The sequence below is a fragment of the Ranitomeya imitator genome, chromosome 5, assembly GCF_032444005.1.
Source record: "Ranitomeya imitator isolate aRanImi1 chromosome 5, aRanImi1.pri, whole genome shotgun sequence".
Lineage (NCBI taxonomy): Eukaryota > Metazoa > Chordata > Amphibia > Anura > Dendrobatidae > Ranitomeya > Ranitomeya imitator.
Window position 1 is genome coordinate 568,582,840 of NC_091286.1, and position 21,178 is coordinate 568,604,017.

General features: G+C 48.2%; 1 protein-coding gene across 2 annotated transcripts in view; it reads right to left on the reverse strand.

Annotated features, from left to right (window-relative positions):
* The window catches only part of YEATS2 (YEATS domain containing 2), a 123,028-nt gene that overhangs the window by 11,033 nt on the left and 90,817 nt on the right, over positions 1-21,178 (reverse strand). For both annotated transcript variants that reach the window (XM_069727777.1, XM_069727776.1), the window contains exons 19-22: positions 16,972-17,145; positions 13,390-13,585; positions 11,909-12,008; positions 10,962-11,035 (exon numbers count right to left, since the gene is read on the reverse strand). In XM_069727777.1, coding sequence (XP_069583878.1) covers positions 10,962-11,035; positions 11,909-12,008; positions 13,390-13,585; positions 16,972-17,145 — 544 coding nt within the window. The remainder of the gene's footprint in view (positions 1-10,961; positions 11,036-11,908; positions 12,009-13,389; positions 13,586-16,971; positions 17,146-21,178) is intronic.

Consider the following 21,178-nt stretch of genomic DNA (forward strand, 5'->3'; position numbering starts at 1 on the left):
GAAAACCGCCTATTCTGCGGGTTCTGTAGAGGTATCCATGATGCTTAGGGTCTGGTTGATCGCAACAATAAGGCTATCCAAGTCTGAAACTTCCTCTGCAAACATGACCGAGGAAGCCCGTCTCTCTCTCGATAGAGAGGAGGATCAGGAAGAGGGATCTCACCGGTCCAGACCGGAGGGCAAGATGGAGCGGGAAAGACAGGTGTCAGACGTCCATGGGGCTGATGGTGGACGTCCTGGTCTCCTCCAACCGACAGGCTCTGGAGGGCGAGTGGGTGGGGAATGGAGCTGGGACCGAACATCTAAGCACGCTTATGTGCTAGGATCATGGTCCTGCCGTTGGATCTATGAGGATACGGGGTGGCAGTACACGCCGTACTCATAGTCCATAATGTGGGATTGCAGGTGTGACTGTTCACCCTGTATCCCTCTGTTCTGTATCTCTTGTGGCCCAAGTTGAACAAGGCTGGATGGAGAATCCTGTGACCCACTAGCGATTGCGGACAGGCACGGATACCAAGGTCGTGACATGCTGGTGAGGTCCGCCCCAGACTGAGACAGAAGGAAAGCCCACCCAGGGATAGGGGTCTCAGCCTCACCCGGGTTAGGGACTCCTGGACAGGGAGTTGCTGCAGCTGACAAGAGGAAGCAGGAGGACGGGGACGCTCTCCTTATAGGGTTAGGCCTGGGAGCAGACACACTAAATGATGCCCGAAGGTTAGGGGAACAGGAGAGGGGAGTAATAGGCTGCATAGCAGAGCTACTCACAGTAATAGTAGAGTCCTGTAGACTGCTCCTGGCTGTAGCTGCGACCGGCATCATGGCACAGGTCCAGGGCACCAGCGATGAGATGGCAACCTAAGGAGGATGCAGGGGACCCCGCCGGAGGAAACGTGTGCTGGGGAAAAAAGGGCCTGGCTGCAGTCTGGAAGAACCGCAGAAGGAGACCGCTGAAAAGGGCGCTGGAACGTGCGCCCTGCTGCGATGTGGCGCTAAGCAGCGGTGTAGAAATCATGGGCCCAGGAGCACCAAGATGGCGCCGGTGGGCGGGGAGTAAAGAGATTGTCGGGCGGGAGAAAGCCCGCCCGATGAAAGCGGAAGTGGACGGAGCGCGGCACCGGAAGTAGGCCCGGGCAGAAGCCGGGGCCTAAATTACAGGCCAGCGACCGCCGGAGGAGAGCCGCGGCGCCGGATCAGTGCGCCGAAGGTAGAAAAACAGCGCGGCAGCCTGCCAAGGCTGTCACGCTGGAGAGGATGGAGCGGCTGCTATGAAACACCCGCGGCGCCAGAGCAGTGCGCTGCAGGGAGAAGTGGCGCGGCAGCCTGAGAGGGCTCTCGCGCTGGAGAAAGAAGTGTGGCCCCATTAAAACCGCGGCGCCGGGGAAGCGCACCGCAGAAAGAAGGGCAGGACAGCTAGTCAGGGCTGTCTCACTGGGGAGAGTGGAGGAAGCGGCGCGGCTGTAAAGGCCCTGTGCCGGAATAGAAGGCAGAGGGGGCTGCGTGGGAACAGTAATTCTGGGCCGTGCTGCGCAATCTGGGAGCAAGCGACGACCAGGTAATCTGGGAGCCCTAGCCAGAACACCCCTTGAAAGATTTGGGATGGAAAATACTCACCTCAACTTCCCACGTCGATACTAACCTGAAGAGGAATGAGACGTCCAGGAAGATGTGATGGACGTCCTCGTCTCCTCCAACCGACAGGCTCTGGAAGGCGAGTGGGTGGGGGACGGAGCCAGGACCGGACTTCTGAGCACGCTGGTGTGCTAGGATCATGGTCCTGCTGTCGGATCTATGAGGATACGGGGTGGCAGTACACGCCGTACTCATAGTCCGTATTGTGGGACTACAGGTGTGACTGTTCACCCTGTATCCCTCCGGAAACCTGAAAAGAAACGACGCACATTGAGGTAGATAAGGGTCTAATAAAAGACCCGTGTCCACCTCCTACTGACACTAAGCTAAACTGAATATCCTACTTCCTGTCGGTAGGGTGTATACTGCAGAGGAGGAGCTGACTTTTTTTGTGCATAGTGTCAGCCTCCTAGTGGCAGCAGCATACACCCATGGTTCCTGTGTCCCCCAATGAGGGGCGATAGAGAAACAGCCTTAATGCACAATAAATTAGTATTTTTGAGGAGTAGTGCTTAACAGAGTAGGAGTACACAACTTACAATAGCCAAAAGTTGTAACAGAAATTGTATGCATACATAATGTTAATAACTCGCTATTTATACATAGAAACATTAAAGGGGGTGATCCGATACCTAAAATGTCCTTACTAAATATGTATCGTTACATCATAACCACTTTTGCAAGTAACTTGCAAAATATACTACATTTCACAAATGTGTTTTTTTTTTTTTTAACCTAATTTCCTGTGACATTTCGTTTGAAAGGAGTTTCAAACGTAACATCACAGGAAACTGGGGCTGCACTCGCCTTCCTGCAGCGTCTTTTGCCCCTCCTGGAACAGGATGTATTCAGGTGGCAGCAGTGCAGTTACTTACATCACCACCCTCTGAAAATGTCTATGATCCATGGTGGGAAAAGCTATGGGAGAGGCAAGTGCAGCGCTGGCAATCTGCTTCTATTTCCGCCTACACATTGTCCAACTGTGAAACAATAGGTCCTCATACATGCCGGAATGTGCTGATTAGACGAACATGCTCTTGCTCAAACGTCAATAGAGTGAGGCAAGCATATAGAGTTGGAATATGACCAGAAGAATGCAAATCGCTTACCTGCCGTCACGTGACCGCCTGCTCTCACTGACAACGCCAGAGAAGCCTGACCGCCAGTAGTGCACGCGCTGTAAGGTTTCAAAAGTCTGCAGTCACAAAGTGTGACTGCTGACTTTCATCAGAAGACTGGAACCCCTTTAAAGAATTATTATCTTCATCTTTGTGATGAAGGAATAAAGCAGGAATTTCATAGAATTTCTGCGTATGTGCCGAATCATCTTTTACTAGTTGGTGGAATATTATCTGGTGGTCACTGGAAGATCGGCTCCTGACATATAAGTATCTATAGTGGAGTAACCAGTGGGAAGTCCTCTTATATTTCAGGGGTGGGCAATTAATTTTCCTGATGGGGCCACATGAGAGACTGGAACTGTTGAGGATGACAGGACCAATAAGTTGATTCTGTTCAATACTATGATTAACATTTTATAATCATTTCATTGCTTATTATTGAGCCGATCAAAACCATATAAGTTACTGATTTTTATAGTTTAGAAAAAACAGTAAAAATCATAGTGCATCTATTATTCAGCCCTTGTACTATGATCAAATCCCCCCCCCAAAAAAAAAAAAACAGTATGATGTTCCCACACACCCACACAGTACGATGGTTCACAGTCCCCCTCTCAGTACACAGGACCTCACAGCCCAACTACACAGAATGGTGCCCCTACAGCCCCCCACAGGATGATAAGCCCCACAGCCCCCCATAAGGTATGATCCCACCCATAAAAGGATGACACCCACGCAGTATGATCCCTTACAGCTCCGTAGATACAGAATGAAGAGCCTCAAAGTACGATCATCCATAGCTTATAATGACATTATGATTGCCACCATAGCCCCCTATACACAGTTATACAGTTATGATACCCATAGTCCCTCACACAGAATGATTCCTCACAGTCCTCAAACACCGTATGACTACCTCTGTAGCCTCCCAACACAATATGATGGCACCCAAATACCCTCAAACACAAAAGACAAAAACAGCACAGTGAGGTCAAAAATACTCTGTTGTAAAAAAAAAAATCACAGTAATAAGAAAGTGCTAGTCAAAAGATGGAAAAACAGGGTATTTAGTTGATACTTTTTTTTTGCAAAAAAATGTATACTAAGCTGCTCCACGACAGTGCCTCCATCTGCCTCATTATAGAGAACCTTCCTCTTGGGGTTCTGTCTGAATCTTGTATTTCATAGATTTACACGAAAAATCAGGTGTAAGCTCTCAGGGCAGAGTGCAGGATAAATGTGAGATGAGCCTTACTGCGATCTTTGGGAGGCAGAATGATCAATCAACAACAGATGAAGAATTGGTTCACACAGGCCAAATGGTAGAAGACAAAGCCAAAGACTCCCTCCTCCACCATTATTATTCACCTGTATCTGCATGATGATAATGGTGAAATTGGTACAGAGGGTGGGAGGACGGCCACGGCGAGAAACCGTAGTTTACTCAGGTCTGTTCTATTTCAACGCATATAAAGGAATCTTCCCCGTTAACCTTTAGATTGTAAGCCCGTGAGGGCAGGGTCCTTTCCACCCATGTACCAGTCTGTACCTGTTAACCTGTTCATTGTAATTTATATACGTATTTAATATATATCCCCTTCTCATATACAGCACCATAGAAGCAAAAATGCTTGAAAGAAAAAAAAAAAAATAATAAAAATATTACCTTTGCTTTAAAAGTGTGATAGCTAATTTGCCAGCGCTGGGCACCTTCACAGTAAACCCTACCCAACTTTATTCCCTTGACCAATGGCTCCACCATTTCACTAGATCACGGTGTTCAGTGCATCTGTGGAATCGTCAAGGCCAAAAGTGGGAGCTGTTCATCAGGGTCTGTGCATCACCTGCAGACGTGGGACCTTCCACAGGACACATGTAAGCTCATTTATATGAGCAATCAAAGTTCTTTTTCTGCACCACTCTCTTCACGTGCCCGGAGAAGCTATTGGTTTCATTGCCATAAACCATTTGACAATATTTAGCATCATCTATGTACAGACACCTTCAGACACTCATCCTTTTGTAGAGACGATAAAACAGGATTTTTGGTTGCTTACCGTAAAATCTGTTTCTCGGAGCCTTCATTGGGGGACACAGAAACCATGGGTGTATGCTGCTGCTACTAGGAGGCTGACACTATGCAAATAAAAAAGTTAGCTCCTCCTCTGCAGTGTACATCCTACCGACAGGAAGTAGGATATTCAGTTAGTGAGAAAGCAGTAGGATAAGCAACGTGTAAAAGAGAAAGAATAATAATAACATAATAAACTTTATCCACATAGCGCCAACAAATTCCACGGCGCTCCATAGATTAACAGTTTCAAGCACTCAAAGAGTATTCAAAGAACTCAAACGTATACAGTAAACAGAGCTGTTCAACTTGGGAGGGAGCTGTGTCCCCCAATGAAGGCTCCGAGAAACAGATTTTACGGTAAGCAACCAAAAATCCTGTTTTCTCTATCACCTTTCATTGGGGGACACAGAAACCATGGGATGTCCCAAAGCAGTCCCTGGGGTGGGAAAAACAGACTTCCATCAAGTACGAGGACTCCCCACTGCCGCCTGCAGGATCCTTCTGCCCAGGCTGGAGTCCGCCGTAGTCCGGCGAAACGTGTGGATGGAAGACCAGGTTGCCGCTTTGCAAAGCCGTCGGCGAAAGCCCCTGTGACGTACCGCACTGGAAGCGCCGACTGCCCGGGTAGAGTGAGCCTTTATCTCAGGAGGGAGCACTCTGTTCTTGACCCGGTAAGCTTCCAAAATTGCCATTCTGATCGAGCGAGCAATAGTCGCCTTGGAAGCGGGCAGGTCTCTACGCACGCCATCAGGGATGACGAAAAGAGAATCCATCTTTCGGAAAGCGGCCGTGCTAGCCAGGGAGATCCTCACTGCCCTGACGGGGTCCAGCCTGTACAACGATCGCTCCAGAGGATGAGTCGGAGCTGGACAAAAGGAAGGTAGAACGATGTCCTCGTTGAGGTGGAAAGATGAAAACCACCTCGTGAAAGGAAGGAAGGCGGAGGCCTGGGACCACCTTGTCCTGGTGGAAAAACAAGAAAGGAGGTCGGCAAGAAATGGCCGCCAACTCAAAAACGCCGCGGATTGAAGAGATGGACTTGAGAAAAGCCACCTTCCGAGATAGAACTGACAGGGAAAAACTCCCTCAGAGGCTCAAAAGGGGGGAACCCCTAAGAACAACCAGCACAACCTTTAAATCCCATGAATCCACAGAGGCCCTGTACAGAGGGACAGTGTGGGCTACTCCTTGAAGGAAGGTCTTAACCTGTGGCTGAGAAGATAACGTCTTCTTAAAAGGGAAGAAGAGCGCAGGAACCTGGCCCTTTATGGAACTGAGAGCGAAGCCCGAATCCAGTCCTGCCTGAAGGAAAACCAAATGGAAGGCAGGGAAAGGACATAGGTGAAAAGCGGTTGGACTCGCATCAACGAAAGTAAGCCTTCCAGGTACGATAGTAGATCCTGGAAGAAGACGAAGGCTTCCTAGCCTGGATTATAGCGTGACCCATCCGGGCCGAAAGACCGGACGCTCTTAGAACTGTGGAGTCCACAGCCACGCCGTTAAACTGAGCGACCGATAATTCGGGTGGCAGATCGGACCCTGAGACAGCAGATCGGGTCTGTTTGGAAGGCACCAGGGGTGTCCGTGAGAAGATTGATGATGTCCGCAAACCAAGACCTCCTGGGCCAATCCGGGACGATCAGAATGACCAACACCCATCCCGCCTTGATCTTTTCGACAGCTTGGAAAGCAAGGGAAAGGGGTGGGAACCGATAGGGGAGCGCGAACTGCAACCAAGGAATGGCCAGAGTGTCAACACCACTGTGAGAGGATCGCGGGACCTTGGGCCGACCCAAGGGACCTTCCTATTCAATCGGGACGCCATGAGGTCCACATCTGGAGTCCCCCAGTCGAAGAGCAATCCGATAGGAAACCTCCTGAAGTACCAGTCCCCTGCCACAAGGCCCTCGCGGCCGAGGAAGTCGGCGGCCTAAATGTCCACGCTGGGGACATGCACTGCGGAGCTCACCAGGACCGTTGCCTCTGTCCAAAGGAGGATCCTGGAATCTCGGCCGAGGCCAGAGACCGCCGAGTCCACCCCTGGTGGTAGACATATGCCACTGCTGTGTCATTGTCTCTCTAGGCTGCTGAGAATCCTTACCCAATGAAGGAAAAACAGAAAGATGATCCGGAACTCGAGGACATTGATCGGCAAGGAGGACTCCTACACCGACCAACAACCCTGAAAAGAACAGGTGACAAAGCCCCGCACCTCCGCCGAGCGGGCTGACGTCCGTCGTCACCACCTGCCAGGGAACTGAAAGGAAGGATATGCTGTGAAGGATCTACTCTGGGATAAGAGAAGTGACCTCGGCCACCAGTCGAGGAACCGTTTGACCCGGGAGAAAGCCGGATCGGACGATGCAGTGAGAAGACAGACCTGTCCCCCTGTGATAGAATAGCCTGCTGAAGAAGTCTTGAATGAAACGGGCGAAGGGAAAATTGCTCCCGATGTTGCAACCAACCTCCTTAGGACCTTTAAGGCCCATCGGAAAGGAGGGGAGCCGAAAACCCTGGAGCAAGCAAACTTCCTGACAAAGGAGGGATATCCTGTCTTCGGGAAGGAAGACTCTGGTCCGACAAGTGTCGAAGAACATGCCCGGAGATACGAGGCGCTGAACAAGACGGAACTTCTTCCTGTTGACGAGCCACCCACAACGGCTAGAGTGTCGGGAAGATGGATAGACTTTCGGGAGCCTGAAACCGAAATTCCTGAGCCTCCATGGAAGCGATTACTGAACGAGGGAATATCATCCTGAAGTGTCTCCGACGAAACCTCCTGTTTAGCAAATTGAGATCCGGACTGGGACGAACCTTGTCATCCTCTGATTCGAAGAGAAGCCTGTGAACCGTTGAACCGTTCCTGTTCTGGGACGGGAACGATTACCCCGGATCTAAGGAGGGAAACAATGGCTGTAAAGAAACCCGGGACTAGAGCGGGGTCTCTTGGAGGTTGGGATTCGAAGAAAACGATCCCAGGGCCGTGAAATGAAGATTTTGTATCTAGAGGATACAAGTGCCCTGGCCCATGCGTCCTCTACTGAGGAGACCCAGACGTCCCTGAGGAACAGGAGAAACGGGCTAGAGTCTAGTTGTGGGTCATGCCTAGGTGGAACTTCCAGTCCTGGACCTGGAGAATCCACCTTAGGAGTAGCGGGAACGCCAGGAAGGAGTGAGTCGAAGAATACCTTCTTTTCTTAACGTGCCTGTGGCCTCTGTTGCGAAAAGGAATCTGATGCCGCGAAACGACACAAAAAAGGCCGAAAAGGACCGAAGTTGCCGCCTAAGAGAACTGGTGCCGCCAAGTGGCTTCCTTAATAATTTGGTCCAGCTTGGAACCGAAAAGACGTGATCCTTGAAAAAGCCAGGCTCGTAAGGGACTTCTTTGATGACTCTTGAGCCAAACAGAACGACGGCTGGCAACAACATTACCGGGTGTCTGAGCGGCAGAAGACGCGACGTCCAGAGAACAAATTATTCCCCGGCATGAGTAATCTGGGTGGTAACTTCCGCCAGCCAGTCTGGTGGAGTTCCGGCTTGAATGCCCCAACGGAGTTGTTTTAGCCCCTTCGGATACCGACTTCGAAACCCAAGTGCAAGCGGGCATAGGGATGATGCGGCAGGTTCGAGAGCCGAATTCACAAAGGATTCCATGATCCTATCGATGGAACCTGTCAGAGTCGCCCCACCGGACAGCGTGAGGACTCTGTTGGTGGCAAGTCTAGCAGCCGGCGGATCCACAGGGGGAGAGGTCGTTCTCCATCGCCTCTCATTCCGGTTGGCGATGAGATCCGGAGGAAAGAGATATGAGACTCCAAGACGCTTTCCTCTTTGAGAACGTCTGGTCGAATTCGCTCTTTCTCTGGCCAGAAGCTCCTCGATTCAGGATGAGGAGCGAATCCCTTGGGAGGTAGTTTAGACCGTCTAAACGAAAACGCCTGATCTGCGGGTTTCGTAGAGGAATCTTTGTTGCCACAGGTCAGATTGGACGCTCCAATGAGGCTTTGAACCATATCCCTCATGTTAAGATATGGTTCGACTCCGGCCCCAAATTATCCTCCGAAGGCACATCAGAGAAAGCCTCGCCTGACTCAGAGGGGGAGGATAAGGGGGAACTCGACCACAGAGAAGGACCGTGGGGCGAGATGGACCGAGAAGAGAACTCAGACTGGCGTTCCCGTCTGAATCTTTCGCGGCCTGTATTGGAAGACTCGGACAGAGCTTCCCGTGACCCGCTGGCTACTACGGAAGGCTGCAGGGGCAACCGATCGAGCACGGACACAAGGGTCTGGGACACCCGTGTGAGATCCGCTACTGATAGAGACAGAGGGGAGGCCCAGCCTGGGGTGGGGACTTCGCTCTGAGGCGGAGCAGCGGGAACAAAATGTGGGTTGCTGCAGGCCTGCCTGAAGGGAGCTTGTGGTTACAAGGCGAACCCTGAAAGTGTTTCACTAAGACACAGGAAAAGGTAGGAGGCCGGGAGCGACCTCCCTTAAAATTAGACCGAACGGGCCCCTGAGGGAAATGTCAGAAGATTAGGGGTTTGAGTCAAACTGCGGTGCAGAGGTACTCACGGCAGGCGCTGTGGTGTCCAGATGGAAGGCTGCACGGCTTGGAAGATGCTCCTCAGGAAAGATAGCCCCTAGAAGAACAGGTAGACACATCTGGGGCACTCTTGTCCGGAACTTACTGCAGGCCTGAAGAACAGCAGTGGAACAGAAAGATGGAGCTGCTGCCCTGCAGCCTCTGGTGTAATCCGCGCAGATGATGTGCTGTGCCCCCAGGAGAAAATGCGGGCACGTTGGAATCTCCTGCCCTGTGCTCAGCAGCGACATGGAGGAAGGGGCGGAGACAGCCCAGATGGCACCGGTGGGCGGAGATTGCAGGGCACAGTTTGTCGGGCGGGAGAAAGCCCGCCCGAAGAAAGCGGAAGTGAAGGAGCGCGGTACCGGAAGTAGGCCCCGGCGGGAGCCGGGACCTAAATTAGAGGCCGGCGCCGCCGGAAAGGGGATCGCGGCGCCGAAGCTCGCAGGGCGGCCGCAGGGGGGAGCGGTGCCGGCGTCGCCAGAAAGGTGACATTGCGGCCGCTGTGCAGGGCGGCCGCAGTGAGGGCACTGCGGCCCCGATGAAGGGGATAGCCCGTAGTGCAGAGCCACTGCTCGTCTTGGTGCCCCTAGGATCCCTTTTAAAATAAAATCAGCGCCGCCATAGAAGATTGCAGCGTATTTAGGGACAACTACTCCCCCACACCGTGAGAGAGTAAGGGGAAGATCTGGAAATTTAGGGGAAATACTCACCTAAACATCCCACGCAATTACTAACCTGAAGGTATCAGACGTCCACGGAGCTGTGATGGACGTCCTCGTCTCCTCCAACCGACAGGCTCTGGTGGGCGAGTGGGTGGGGGACGGAGCCAGGACCGGACTTCTGAGCACGCTGGTGTGCTAGGATCTTGGTCCTGGAGAGGGATCTATGAGGATACGGGGTGGCAGTACACGCCGTACTCATAGTCCGCATAGTGGGACTACAGGTGTGACTGTTCATCCTGTATCCCTCCGGAAAAATCTGAAAAGAAACGACGCACATTGAGGTAGATAAGGGTCTAATGAAAGACCCGTGTCCACCTCCTACTGACACTAAGCTAAACTGAATATCCTACTTCCTGTCGGTAGGGTGTACACTGCAGAGGAGGAGCTAACTTTTTTATTTGCATAGTGTCAGCCTCCTAGTGGCAGCAGCATACACCCATGGTTTCTGTGTCCCCCAATGAAAGGCGATAGAGAAAACAATGTGCTCTGAATACAAATCAGGGACTGCTCGGCTACATCAGGACTATCAGCAGGAGCGAACGGTTATTACATATTGTGTGTTGTCAACGGCTCATACGAAGTAACGGATACAGTTGATTTGGGCCTTTCTATTGGAGCAAAAGAATCACTATTGGAGAGATTTATGAAAAAATAAAGATATCCGTCCTTCAAACGTAAATTATCGATACAGAATGCAACAAATCATATGCCCTCTCCATTTCACATGAAGACCCGACCTTCTGGAAATTCAGCAGTGTCACTAACAGTCCACAGTCTGTGTGACAGAGGAGCACAAAAACAATGTAGAAGGGAAAGGACAACTACCTCTTTCCCCTATAAGTGGAATCTTCTTTACCGTGGCTGTTAGCAGTTGCTTGAAATTCTGGAGATGCTCCGTCCTGCAAAAAAAGGATTAAACACGGATTTGAAGAACAAATCGTATAAAAGGTTTAGTCAAATGTGCGTACTGAAAACCAATAAAAAAAATAATAAAAAAAGCTTAAGGGTAGATGCACACAATCCGTAAACAATGCGGTTTGGACACTGCGTACTTGTGTAGAATCCAACCCGCAGCGTCCAGATGTTACATCATAGTGGATGAGATTTCACGAAATCCCATCTCCACTATGCGTCCAGAGAAGCCCGCGGATTACCTGTGAAAACGGACATGCGGAACGTGTTTCCAGACTGCAGCATGTCAATTTATCTTGTGGAGATGCGAGTCTACACAAGATAAATTTCACCTGTACAATGTATTGGATGCAGAGAATCCGTACGGTTCAATATACACATGCAGATTCACCTGCGTTCAATAGACTGCAGTGCTTTGGACGTAGCGGACATGTGCAGCTTCCAAAGCGCTGCCTATTCCTGGCCGTGTGTACATACCCTTACAGTAAAAAAAATAAAATGGAGCCAGGTGGCACAGAATTGATGGGACCTTTAAGTCAGGTCACGAGTGTGTAAATCAGGAGTGGCAGAGGACCCGGGCAGAGGTGGGGGTGTGCATAATGAATTTGAGAAGTTTACATTTTGTTTTTTTTTTTGGCCTGCCCCCGTGAATGCAGCCAATGGTCATGGGTACGCGGATATTTTTTTTTTTTCTAAGCATGTATTCCCTTCATTTAACCTCTGGCGGTAAACTGAAGACAACATGGATACTCAGAATTTGCATCATGTTAAGTGCAAACATCAACACAATCAATGTAAATCTAATGGGCAATGAGATATAGGGGCTGAATGATAGCAGAAGGGCGGACCACGATAATTACTTTAGGGAGCAGGATTCGGATTCCATGTGGTCTTCTAATTTCAATGACGTAGCAGCAGTGTGATACGATAACGTGTTACTGGAGTCTGGATCTGATTTTACTGGAAAATGAGAAAATGCAGTTTAGTAATGAGACTAAAGTATTTTAACTTCATTTATAATGTAGCATACTGATTAGAAGAAAACAAAAAAAAAAATCAGTCATTAAAAGGGGTTGTCCAAGTTCTACAAAAAAACCGCAGACTGGCAGCAATACTACTGAAAAGGTTAGAACAATATACCCTCTGTTACAGCACTGCATCCTCGCTGATTCCTGTACGAGTACTCTTTATTTTGACTGCAATTTACCTGCATGTGACATCTACAGCCAGTCACTGGCCTTCACGCTATCTTGCTGTATGCCATGGAGGCCAGTTGCGGTACATAGGCAGGGCGCAGTAGAGAAGCAGTGATGGAACAGAGGGCGAGTATATGCGGTTTCATTATTTTAGCAGCTTTCTGTATAAGTTTGACCACTTTAAGATACGCGATGCACAACATGCTAAAGGGTCAAAGATTTACACTATCGTCAGAGGTGTTATACTGGTGTTCATAGGCACCGTCAGCAGCTACATCAGATTTCACGGGAAGAATCAAGCAGCAATATTCTTCTGATCAAAATAATAGACACCAAAACAAAAAATCCTAATTTACATTCCTCCAGCTCCACGAGGCTCCCATATGTGACAGATCCGCCACTCATGCCATAGTACAGCTGGGTTAGCTCAGCAGTGTGGATACTAGAGAAAGACAGAGCTGCTGGTTGGTTGGTCTGCTCAGCAAAGAGAAATGTGCTGCAGCCAAACAGAGGTGTTTGTTTGGTGAACGCCTTTAATCTGAGTGTGCTGCTGCTGGGAATACCGAGATTGCTGAGGCTGTTACATTTTATTTCATTCTGAAAACCCACCTCTTCAAGAGAGCCTACAGCCTGCAATGACCCCACTGCCTCCTCACCACCACCAGAGCTACCCCCTCACCAACACCGGAGCTGCTGAAACCCCCAACCTATGGTCTCCATCCCCACCATCCTGCAGAATGTAAGCTCGCAAGGGCAGGGTCCTCTCCCCTCTGTATCAGTCTGTCATCTTTCGTTTGCTTACTGTAAGTGATATCTGTAATTTGTATGTAACCCCTTCTCATGTACAGCACCATGGAATCAATTGTGCTATATCAATAATAATAATTCTGCCTGCAGAAAATGACTGTTTATGTTATCCATTGATACTGAATGAAGGTTGTTGCTGTTTTGAACTGTAAAGCTTATGAGGGACAATAACGTACATGCTGTTTTAATATAAAACTTTGTGCCACATGTATCCAAGTGACTATCTGAGAGCGTGAATCCCAACAACATCTACACACCCACACAGACATTTTATATACACACAGTATACAGCTCAATGTATACGGATCAGTGATCAGAGCATGCACTAGATACAATACCTGCTAGTAGAGAAGTGCTGGGGACTGGGCTAAGCGCAGCTCTCGATGTGAGGACAGGGGCTGATAATGCACCAGATCTACTGCTCCCCACCATCTTCACTTGGCTGGTGGCGTTTGGTGCTGCAGGGGGTTGCTGTACATGGGTTTTACTGGATGACGTGGCAGATGGCACCGTGCTGCTTGACCCTTCGGTAACCTGAAAAACATAAAAATCATGAAGCAAGAAAATAGAATGTTTATAAACAAGACGGGTCAATGAACACCCCGTAAATATTTATACCTGTTCAATCTTTGCAAATTAGTTCTTGCTGAGCAAAAGTTTCTGGAAGTTCAAGGATTTTACAACATTTGTCTGTTACAACGTCATCTCTAGTTGTAAGCTAGTTCAAAGGCTACAATGGAGCTGAAAACTCAACAATTCTGATCTTTGCATTGCACCTTTCCTCTGTTATTCCTCATGGGAAGGTATTAAAAAAACCTGACAATTCGACATGATCATTTCCTATACAGTGTGCCCCTGCAACAACAATCTTCTCGGAAATTAATGAATATATTAAAAACTGGATGTTACCATTCCCCTTGGCAAAAGGCTGTGTCTATGACTGGATATTGTTTAACCATTGCCGACTGTCTTGCATTGTGTAGGGGCACATTCTATAGGTACGGGGGGGAAGGATATTGTCCAGTTGTAAATTTATTAATATATTTCCATGAGGAACAACAGAGGAATACAGAGTTCTAAAAAAAAAAAAAGATATTTACCCATCTGCCGATAGTTTTCTGCTCAGGGTATGGACTGACAATTGTGTAGCCCAGGAAGTACTGACAAGTGGAAGAGATTTCTAAAACCCTGTGCCGACGTATACAGTACCCAACTGGTGGCTGCTGAGGTCTAATCCAGTTATTATACTGTTCCCTTACAAGATTTGGTTGAAAGGAAACCTCCATTACCCAGGACTTTTCTATTCTCTTTCTCTGCATATTGCCAGCTGTAGAACGAGTTAACTAAGAATCCATTTAGCGAGCTCATTCAGATGAGGAGATTGTAATTATTTTATCTCCTTTCTTCTGATTTATGACCACATCAAAAGTACAGCTCAAATTTGATGTGGTCTGTGGTCATAAATCAGCCAAACCCAATTTGCAAAAGTAAGTTTTAGCCCCCCCCTCAAATAACAAGCATCTAAAAAAGAAAAAAAAAATCCCTGAAGGTATCCATATCTTTTAAGGAATAATTAATTACTCCTGCCCTTCATGCCAGAATACATTTGACAAGGATTGTATCGTCAGAAAGTAACCTACTGCATAAACTGAGTTTTCATGTTAAAGGGTTGTTGGAAGATTTAATCTTCTGGGCCACATGGCTCCCTATTTGCCTGGGCCGGTGCACTCCTGAAGATTGACAGTATGGAACAGAGTCATAGTTGAACACTGGCCCGAAAAGTGCACTCTCCAATGCCGCAGCAGAATCAGAGGAGTGCAGGGTAACTAAGGCCTCTTTCACACGTCCGTGTCTCCGGTACTTGTGGTGACAGTTTCCACACGTACCAGAGACACTGACACACGTAGACCCATTCAAATCAATTGGTCTGTGCACATGTCAGTGTGTTTCCACGGACCTTGTGCCCCACACGTAGACATGTCCAGTTTTTTACAGTCAGCACGGGCCGCAAATGGTCCCGCACACATGGAGAACACACATGGATGCCATCCGCGTGACACACATCGGCGCCAAGGAAGAAGCGTTACAGTAAGCGCTGTTCCCCGGCGCCGGGTGTAGAACACGGCTCTCATCATTCTCCCCTGCTCTGCGATCGGCGCCAGCACAGGAGAATGATGAGTTATATTCAAGTCAGCAGGTAGGGGCTTTTGGGACTATTACTCCCATCAACCTACACCTGCTGCTGTTAATAAAAGTGACAGCAGAAGCAGATGATGGGGATATTCCTCACCCGCCTCTTGCGCTATAACTAAATACCGTATATACTAGAGTATAAGCCGAGATTTTTAGCCCATTTTTTTTAGGCTGAAAGTGCCCCTCTCGGCTTATACTCGAGTCATTGTGCCAGGGAGTTGGCGGGGGAGCGGCAGCTGTCACATCATACTCACCTACCTCCCGGCGCGTCTCTGTATGTCCCTGCTTCTCCGATGGTCACCGGGCGCCGGTAGCTTTTCCTGTGTTCAGCGGTCACGTGGTACCGCTCATTAAAGTAATGAATATGGACGCGACTCCACTCCCATAGGGGTGGAGTGCATATTCATTACTTTAATGAGTGGTACCAGTGACCGCTGAACAGAGGAAGAGCTGACGGCGCCGGAGAGACCATCAGAGAAGCAGGGACGTGCAAACCGCGCCAGGAGGGTGAGTATAACAGGGGAGGGTGAGCCATGCGATATTCACATGTCCCCGTTCCAGCGCCGTGCTGTGTCTTCTGCGTCCTCTGGCTGTGACGCTCAGGTCAGAGGGTGCGATAACGTGTTTAGTGTGCGCCCCGCCCTCTGCCTGAACAGCAACTGAACAGACCCGGACACAGCGGCGCGCAGCGGTGGAACGGGGACAGGTGAATATTGCAAGTGCCGGTGTCCCAGCCTGCTCAGGACAAGAGGTGAGTATGTCGGTTTTTTTCTTTAAAACGCAGCAGCAGCATATGGAGTATAATATTCTGTGGAGCCATAATGAACCTTTATACAGCATTATATGGGGCAAATGTTTCTATGGAGCATCTTATGGGGCCATAATCAACCTTTATGCAGGATTGTATGGGGCAAATGTTTCTATGGAACATCTTATGGGGCCATAATCAACCTTTGTGCAGCAATATATGAGGCATATTTTTGTATGAAACATCTTATGGGGCCCATCATAAACTTTATGGAGCATTATATGGGGCATATTTTTGTATGGAGCATCTTATGGGGCCCATCATAAACGTTATGGAGCATTATATGGGGTGTATTTTGTATGGAGCATCTTTTGGGGCTCCTGATTCAATATGGATATTCAAAAACACTTAACCTACTGATGTCTCAATTTTACTTTTATTGGTATCTATTTTTATTTTTGACATTTACCAGTAGCTGCTGCATTTCCCACCCTAGGCTTATACTTGACTCATTAAGTTTTCCCATTTTTTTGTGGCAAAATTAGGGGTCTCTGCTTATACTCGGGTCGGCTTATACTCGAGTATATACTGTAAATTAATCAAAAACCCCTATTTTCTATAACCTAACCAGCCAAGCAAAACTCATAGCAGGGGGCTGCAATGTCAGCTTCAGCAAGGCTGGTTATCAAGAATAGAGGGGGCCCACGCTGTGTTTTTTAATTATTTTGCCATCACCAAGTAGCATAGTTTCTTTATGGATGGTTGTTTATACACTGGAATATTGTGACATCCCACAGCCAAGTATTTGGCATCTAAGGGTTTCTCAGTTTTGATTTCTGCCTGTAATTCAGTTATTTTGCGCCGAGTAATTGTAATGAAGGAGAAATCATTTCCTAGAGATGAGCAGTCACTGATGTCCCATATCTGTACATGGAGGACGGCAGCAGCTAGTTACAGCCCTCGCGTGGCTACAGCCTACCTGTATTGCAGGTCCATTTGCAGACACGGATGGCAATGATGTGCCACTTGCAGTTATAACGCCACCTGCCACCCTCAGTAGTGTAGTGCCTGGCTTCTGTGTCTGAGACGTCACTGGCAATGACTTTAGGACATTTTCAGATATTTTTACCAATCCAGGTGCGTTACTGTTTGCCTGAAACAGGTTTGACAAAAGTAAGAAGACAACCAAACAGTAGCCACATACAGAAATATCCTTATGTCTTATTCTAATCCCAACTACACAGCTTTTCTGCAGGCAACAGAGTAAGAAACGCATTTATTAGAGCATTTTTAAGGCGATTGTGCACCCATCTATTGGCAGCAACGATGAGTTTTCGGTCAGTGCCATGTCCTCTGATGGATTATGGAGGTCACACTCTGACCCTACCGCGCAAGAAAGAGAGCAGCGGAGGAGCCGCGGGGATGGATCGCCGAGAAAGACGTCTTTTCAATGTACGATTATATCCATGTTCATTTTTATATATATCACTTCCAATTATACAAGTTTAATGCCATGAATGAGATATGGATTCTTTGGAGATAATTCTCTCTGACGTTTGCTTTGGACGCCTCCAACATTTTTAAAGATGTTAAAGGGGAAGTTCCCAGATTTTTGTATTTATTTTTAGAGCATTTTATAAAATAATCATATTATGGTTGTCAAGGTGAAAATATATTTATCTTTATACTCTTTTGTACTTTTATATATTCTTATGCTGTGAAACAATAAGTTTTTCCCCTTTGCTTGCCAAATGCAAATTTAACTGTATTTAAGATGGCTGCCAGTATTCACCTTTGCTCCAGATTCGCCCTGCTGAAGAAACGAGTTATACATTCCAGAAGGACAAGTAACATTTCTCTGGAATTCGAAACTGGACAAGATGTGGACAAAGGAAAATTCATCAGATGATGTCAGGCCAACCAGAGGGACTGAATACTAGATACATTGCTTAACCCCTGCCTATCCCCGCCCTCTGCACACCTTCCCCCAATAGATCATGTAATATTGTGTTTTAGGAAATAAAGTTCAGTAGTTGCTGTGAGGTTACCACTACGTGTGGAAGCATAAGCAGACTGAGTTTGAACCAGCTTTTGTCTGACTCATTCTTCACTCCGGTACCACTGCTTTTAATCTGATTTGGAATGACTGGTGGATGAAGGGTATTGTCGTGACGACCCCGACAATTTGGCGCAACCAACGTGGGGCGTGGCCCGCGATCCGAGACCCCCTGGACCCATGCCTGGACGTCCGTGGACGACACCCGTAGTGGCTGACCTCGAGGACTGATCACCCTCCAAACACGGTAAGTGGAGAACACATACTATGTATGTGTCACACTTGCTAGTGTTTCAGCCGTTATTGGTTAGTCTGTGGTCTCCTTGGGTCTGGGGAGTGACCGGTCAAGTGGTGAGACCGAGCGCGATCCCGTGCCACGCTTCGAACCAGCAACTGAGAGACGTCGCACTCTGCGCGTCCTCGTGTACACCACACCTCCTCCACCGGTCATTGTACTCCATTCAACCACCCTACCCGTGACTGTTGCCTAGTAGTGATAGAGTGAAAGATTGAGAAGTTTGTGGATTGGGGGCGGCTTTGAGGAAGGGATAGGAGACGTAGCCTCTGTGATATTGCACGCACATACATCGGTAATTAAGACGTCCCAAGAGGGGGACCACCAGAAACACTTGCACACACTTGCACATATCGGTAATTAAGACGTCCCAAGAGGGGGACCACCAGAAACACTTGCACACACTTGCACATATCGGTAATTAAGACGTCCCAAGAGGGGGACCACCAGAAACACTTGCACACACTTGCACATATCGGTAATTAAGAAGTCCCAAGAGGCGGACCGCCAGAAACACAGTGGAGGGGTCTCACTAGGAGACAGCCTCCCAACGTTTAGAATATCGTGACAGGGCAGACTGTAATCACTGGTGTTCAGGTTAGGGAAAAATATTGAGCGGTAGGCTCTTTATTCATAACACGTAGAGCGCGACGCTCCGTGTTAGGACACAAGTGTTGCTGTCGCGGTCAGCGGCCTACTGCAGAAGGGCGTAGTATTCTGTGAGTCATGTTACGTCTCTTAAAGAAGAAGTCCGTGCCCCACAGGTTAGTTGAGGATGCTGTGGAAGTCAAGACAATAGTAGAGTCACGGGAGGGCAAGAAGGCAGTCAAGAATGTTGAAAGATGAAGGACTGTTAGAACAAGCGCAAGCTCATCTGCGAGTTGCGCGAGGTTTAAAGAACGAGGTTTAAAGAAAGAGGTTGATGGAGAGGGAGGATGAGAGGATGCAGAGCCCGTGTTTGGCTATAAAATATCTCAATCATTGGTTTTTCTAAGGTGTTTTGGTATATGAATTGTGTGAAGGTTTTGTAGAAATTAATTGAGTCTGAGAATTGCTGTATTCCGTTACTGTGGTTTTCCAAAACACCCCATGGGAGGGGGGAGTCAAATAGCTGCGTTGTTGTTTTTCTTCTTTTGTGTTGAGGAATGCTGTAAATTCTTATCTGTGTGTTTGTAGCCGATGGGAGGGGTGAACCCCTGCGTGAATTGTTTTTTGACTTCTCCTCTTTGTGCTGCGGGCCAGAGAAAGGGGGGCCGGCTGCGCTGAAGAATATGGAGTTGTGTATATTCTGTCCTTGGTTCAGTACGCGCTGAGTCCAGAAGAACTTAACCTGTTCTGTATCAGCAGCTGCAGCGATCCTTACTTGCTCTCTAGTCCCCCTCCCCCCCGCCACAGCTTCAAGGACACGGCACGCAGCTTGGTTCCTTATCAGTGGCCCAAGAAACAGATTCCAGCTCCAGCCCCCTCCCTTACACAAATCCAGTCTTACGCTCCAATATCCATTTTAACCCTGTGTCTGGAAATCTCCCTCCCAAGCCTCGCTATGTTAATTCTCAGACCAAGAGCTTGTTTTAATTAGAGTAGATGGCAGACCCAATTGATAGACTCTCACAAAACCCATCCCTGTGGGACCTTCCCCTGAAGTTACTGCTCAGTTTGTAATCTCTCCCTTATGTCCGGTAAATTTACTGGGGACAGATTTATTATCACAGTTCCACTCCAGAGTATAATTCCAAGATGATGGTCAGATGGTCCTTACGTTATATAACCCCTATGTAGATGAGTATAATGAGATGTGTATCTCACATGTCCTTTCCCAATCAGTTAAAAAAAAAATAAAAATAAAAAAAACAGGGGGGATAGTGTCTCTAACCCTGGCAGTTAGAATATCCTTATGTTATGCTGCTTCAGTATGTGGGTAATTTTTTTGTTTTTTGTTGTGTGCACAGACAGAGCAGGAAGCCATTGTTGCCACTGTTAGTTTTCACAAGTATCTGGCAGATCTGAACTGTCAGGTTTCGGCCTCGAAACTTCGGTTCTGCCTTGGTCAAGTGATATTTTTGGGTCACTGTCTCCTTCAGGGTGCCAGACACCTCACAGAAGAAAGAAAAATAGCCGTCAGCTCTACAAAAGATGAGACTGAGCTCCAGCGTTTCCTTGGACTATGTACTTATTGTTGTCAGTGGATACCGGACGCATCCCACATAATGCAACCTCTCTACAAGGCCCTGAAAGACTGCTCAAGATATGCTGATGATTTTAGCAGATTTGACACCGGATACGCTGTTATTACGGAAGACACTGTAGTGCACGGAGCTGCACTCCCTCCCTCCCTGCCTGTCAGCACAAGAAGCAGAACGTCAGGCTCTGTCTACTGCATGTACTTTGGCCAAGGACTGGCGGGCTAATATACACGGACTCACAGTATGCATTTGGTATTGCTCATGATTTCGGAGCCCTATGGACCAATCGAGGGTTTGTTACTACCGCCGGGACTCAGTGAAGAATGTTGAAGCTGTTAAAGCCCTCATGGACTCAATCAAATTACCTACTCAGGTGGCCATTATCAAAGTTTAGGAGTATGGTACTATGGAACAGGCCACAGACTGTTGGTAACACCTTTGCGGATATGCAAGCAAAAGCCGCTGCTCTCCTACCCGTTGAACTGACCATACCAGCTATGATGACCACACGCTCTCAGTGTAAAAAGTTACAAGAAACACTGGCTCTACAGGAACCTGATGATCTACGACAGACTGAGGTTTGCTGCCGGACCCCGCAAGACCGCTTAATGACGATGCAGAGAATGTCTCCAAAGGAAGAAGTGAAGCAGTG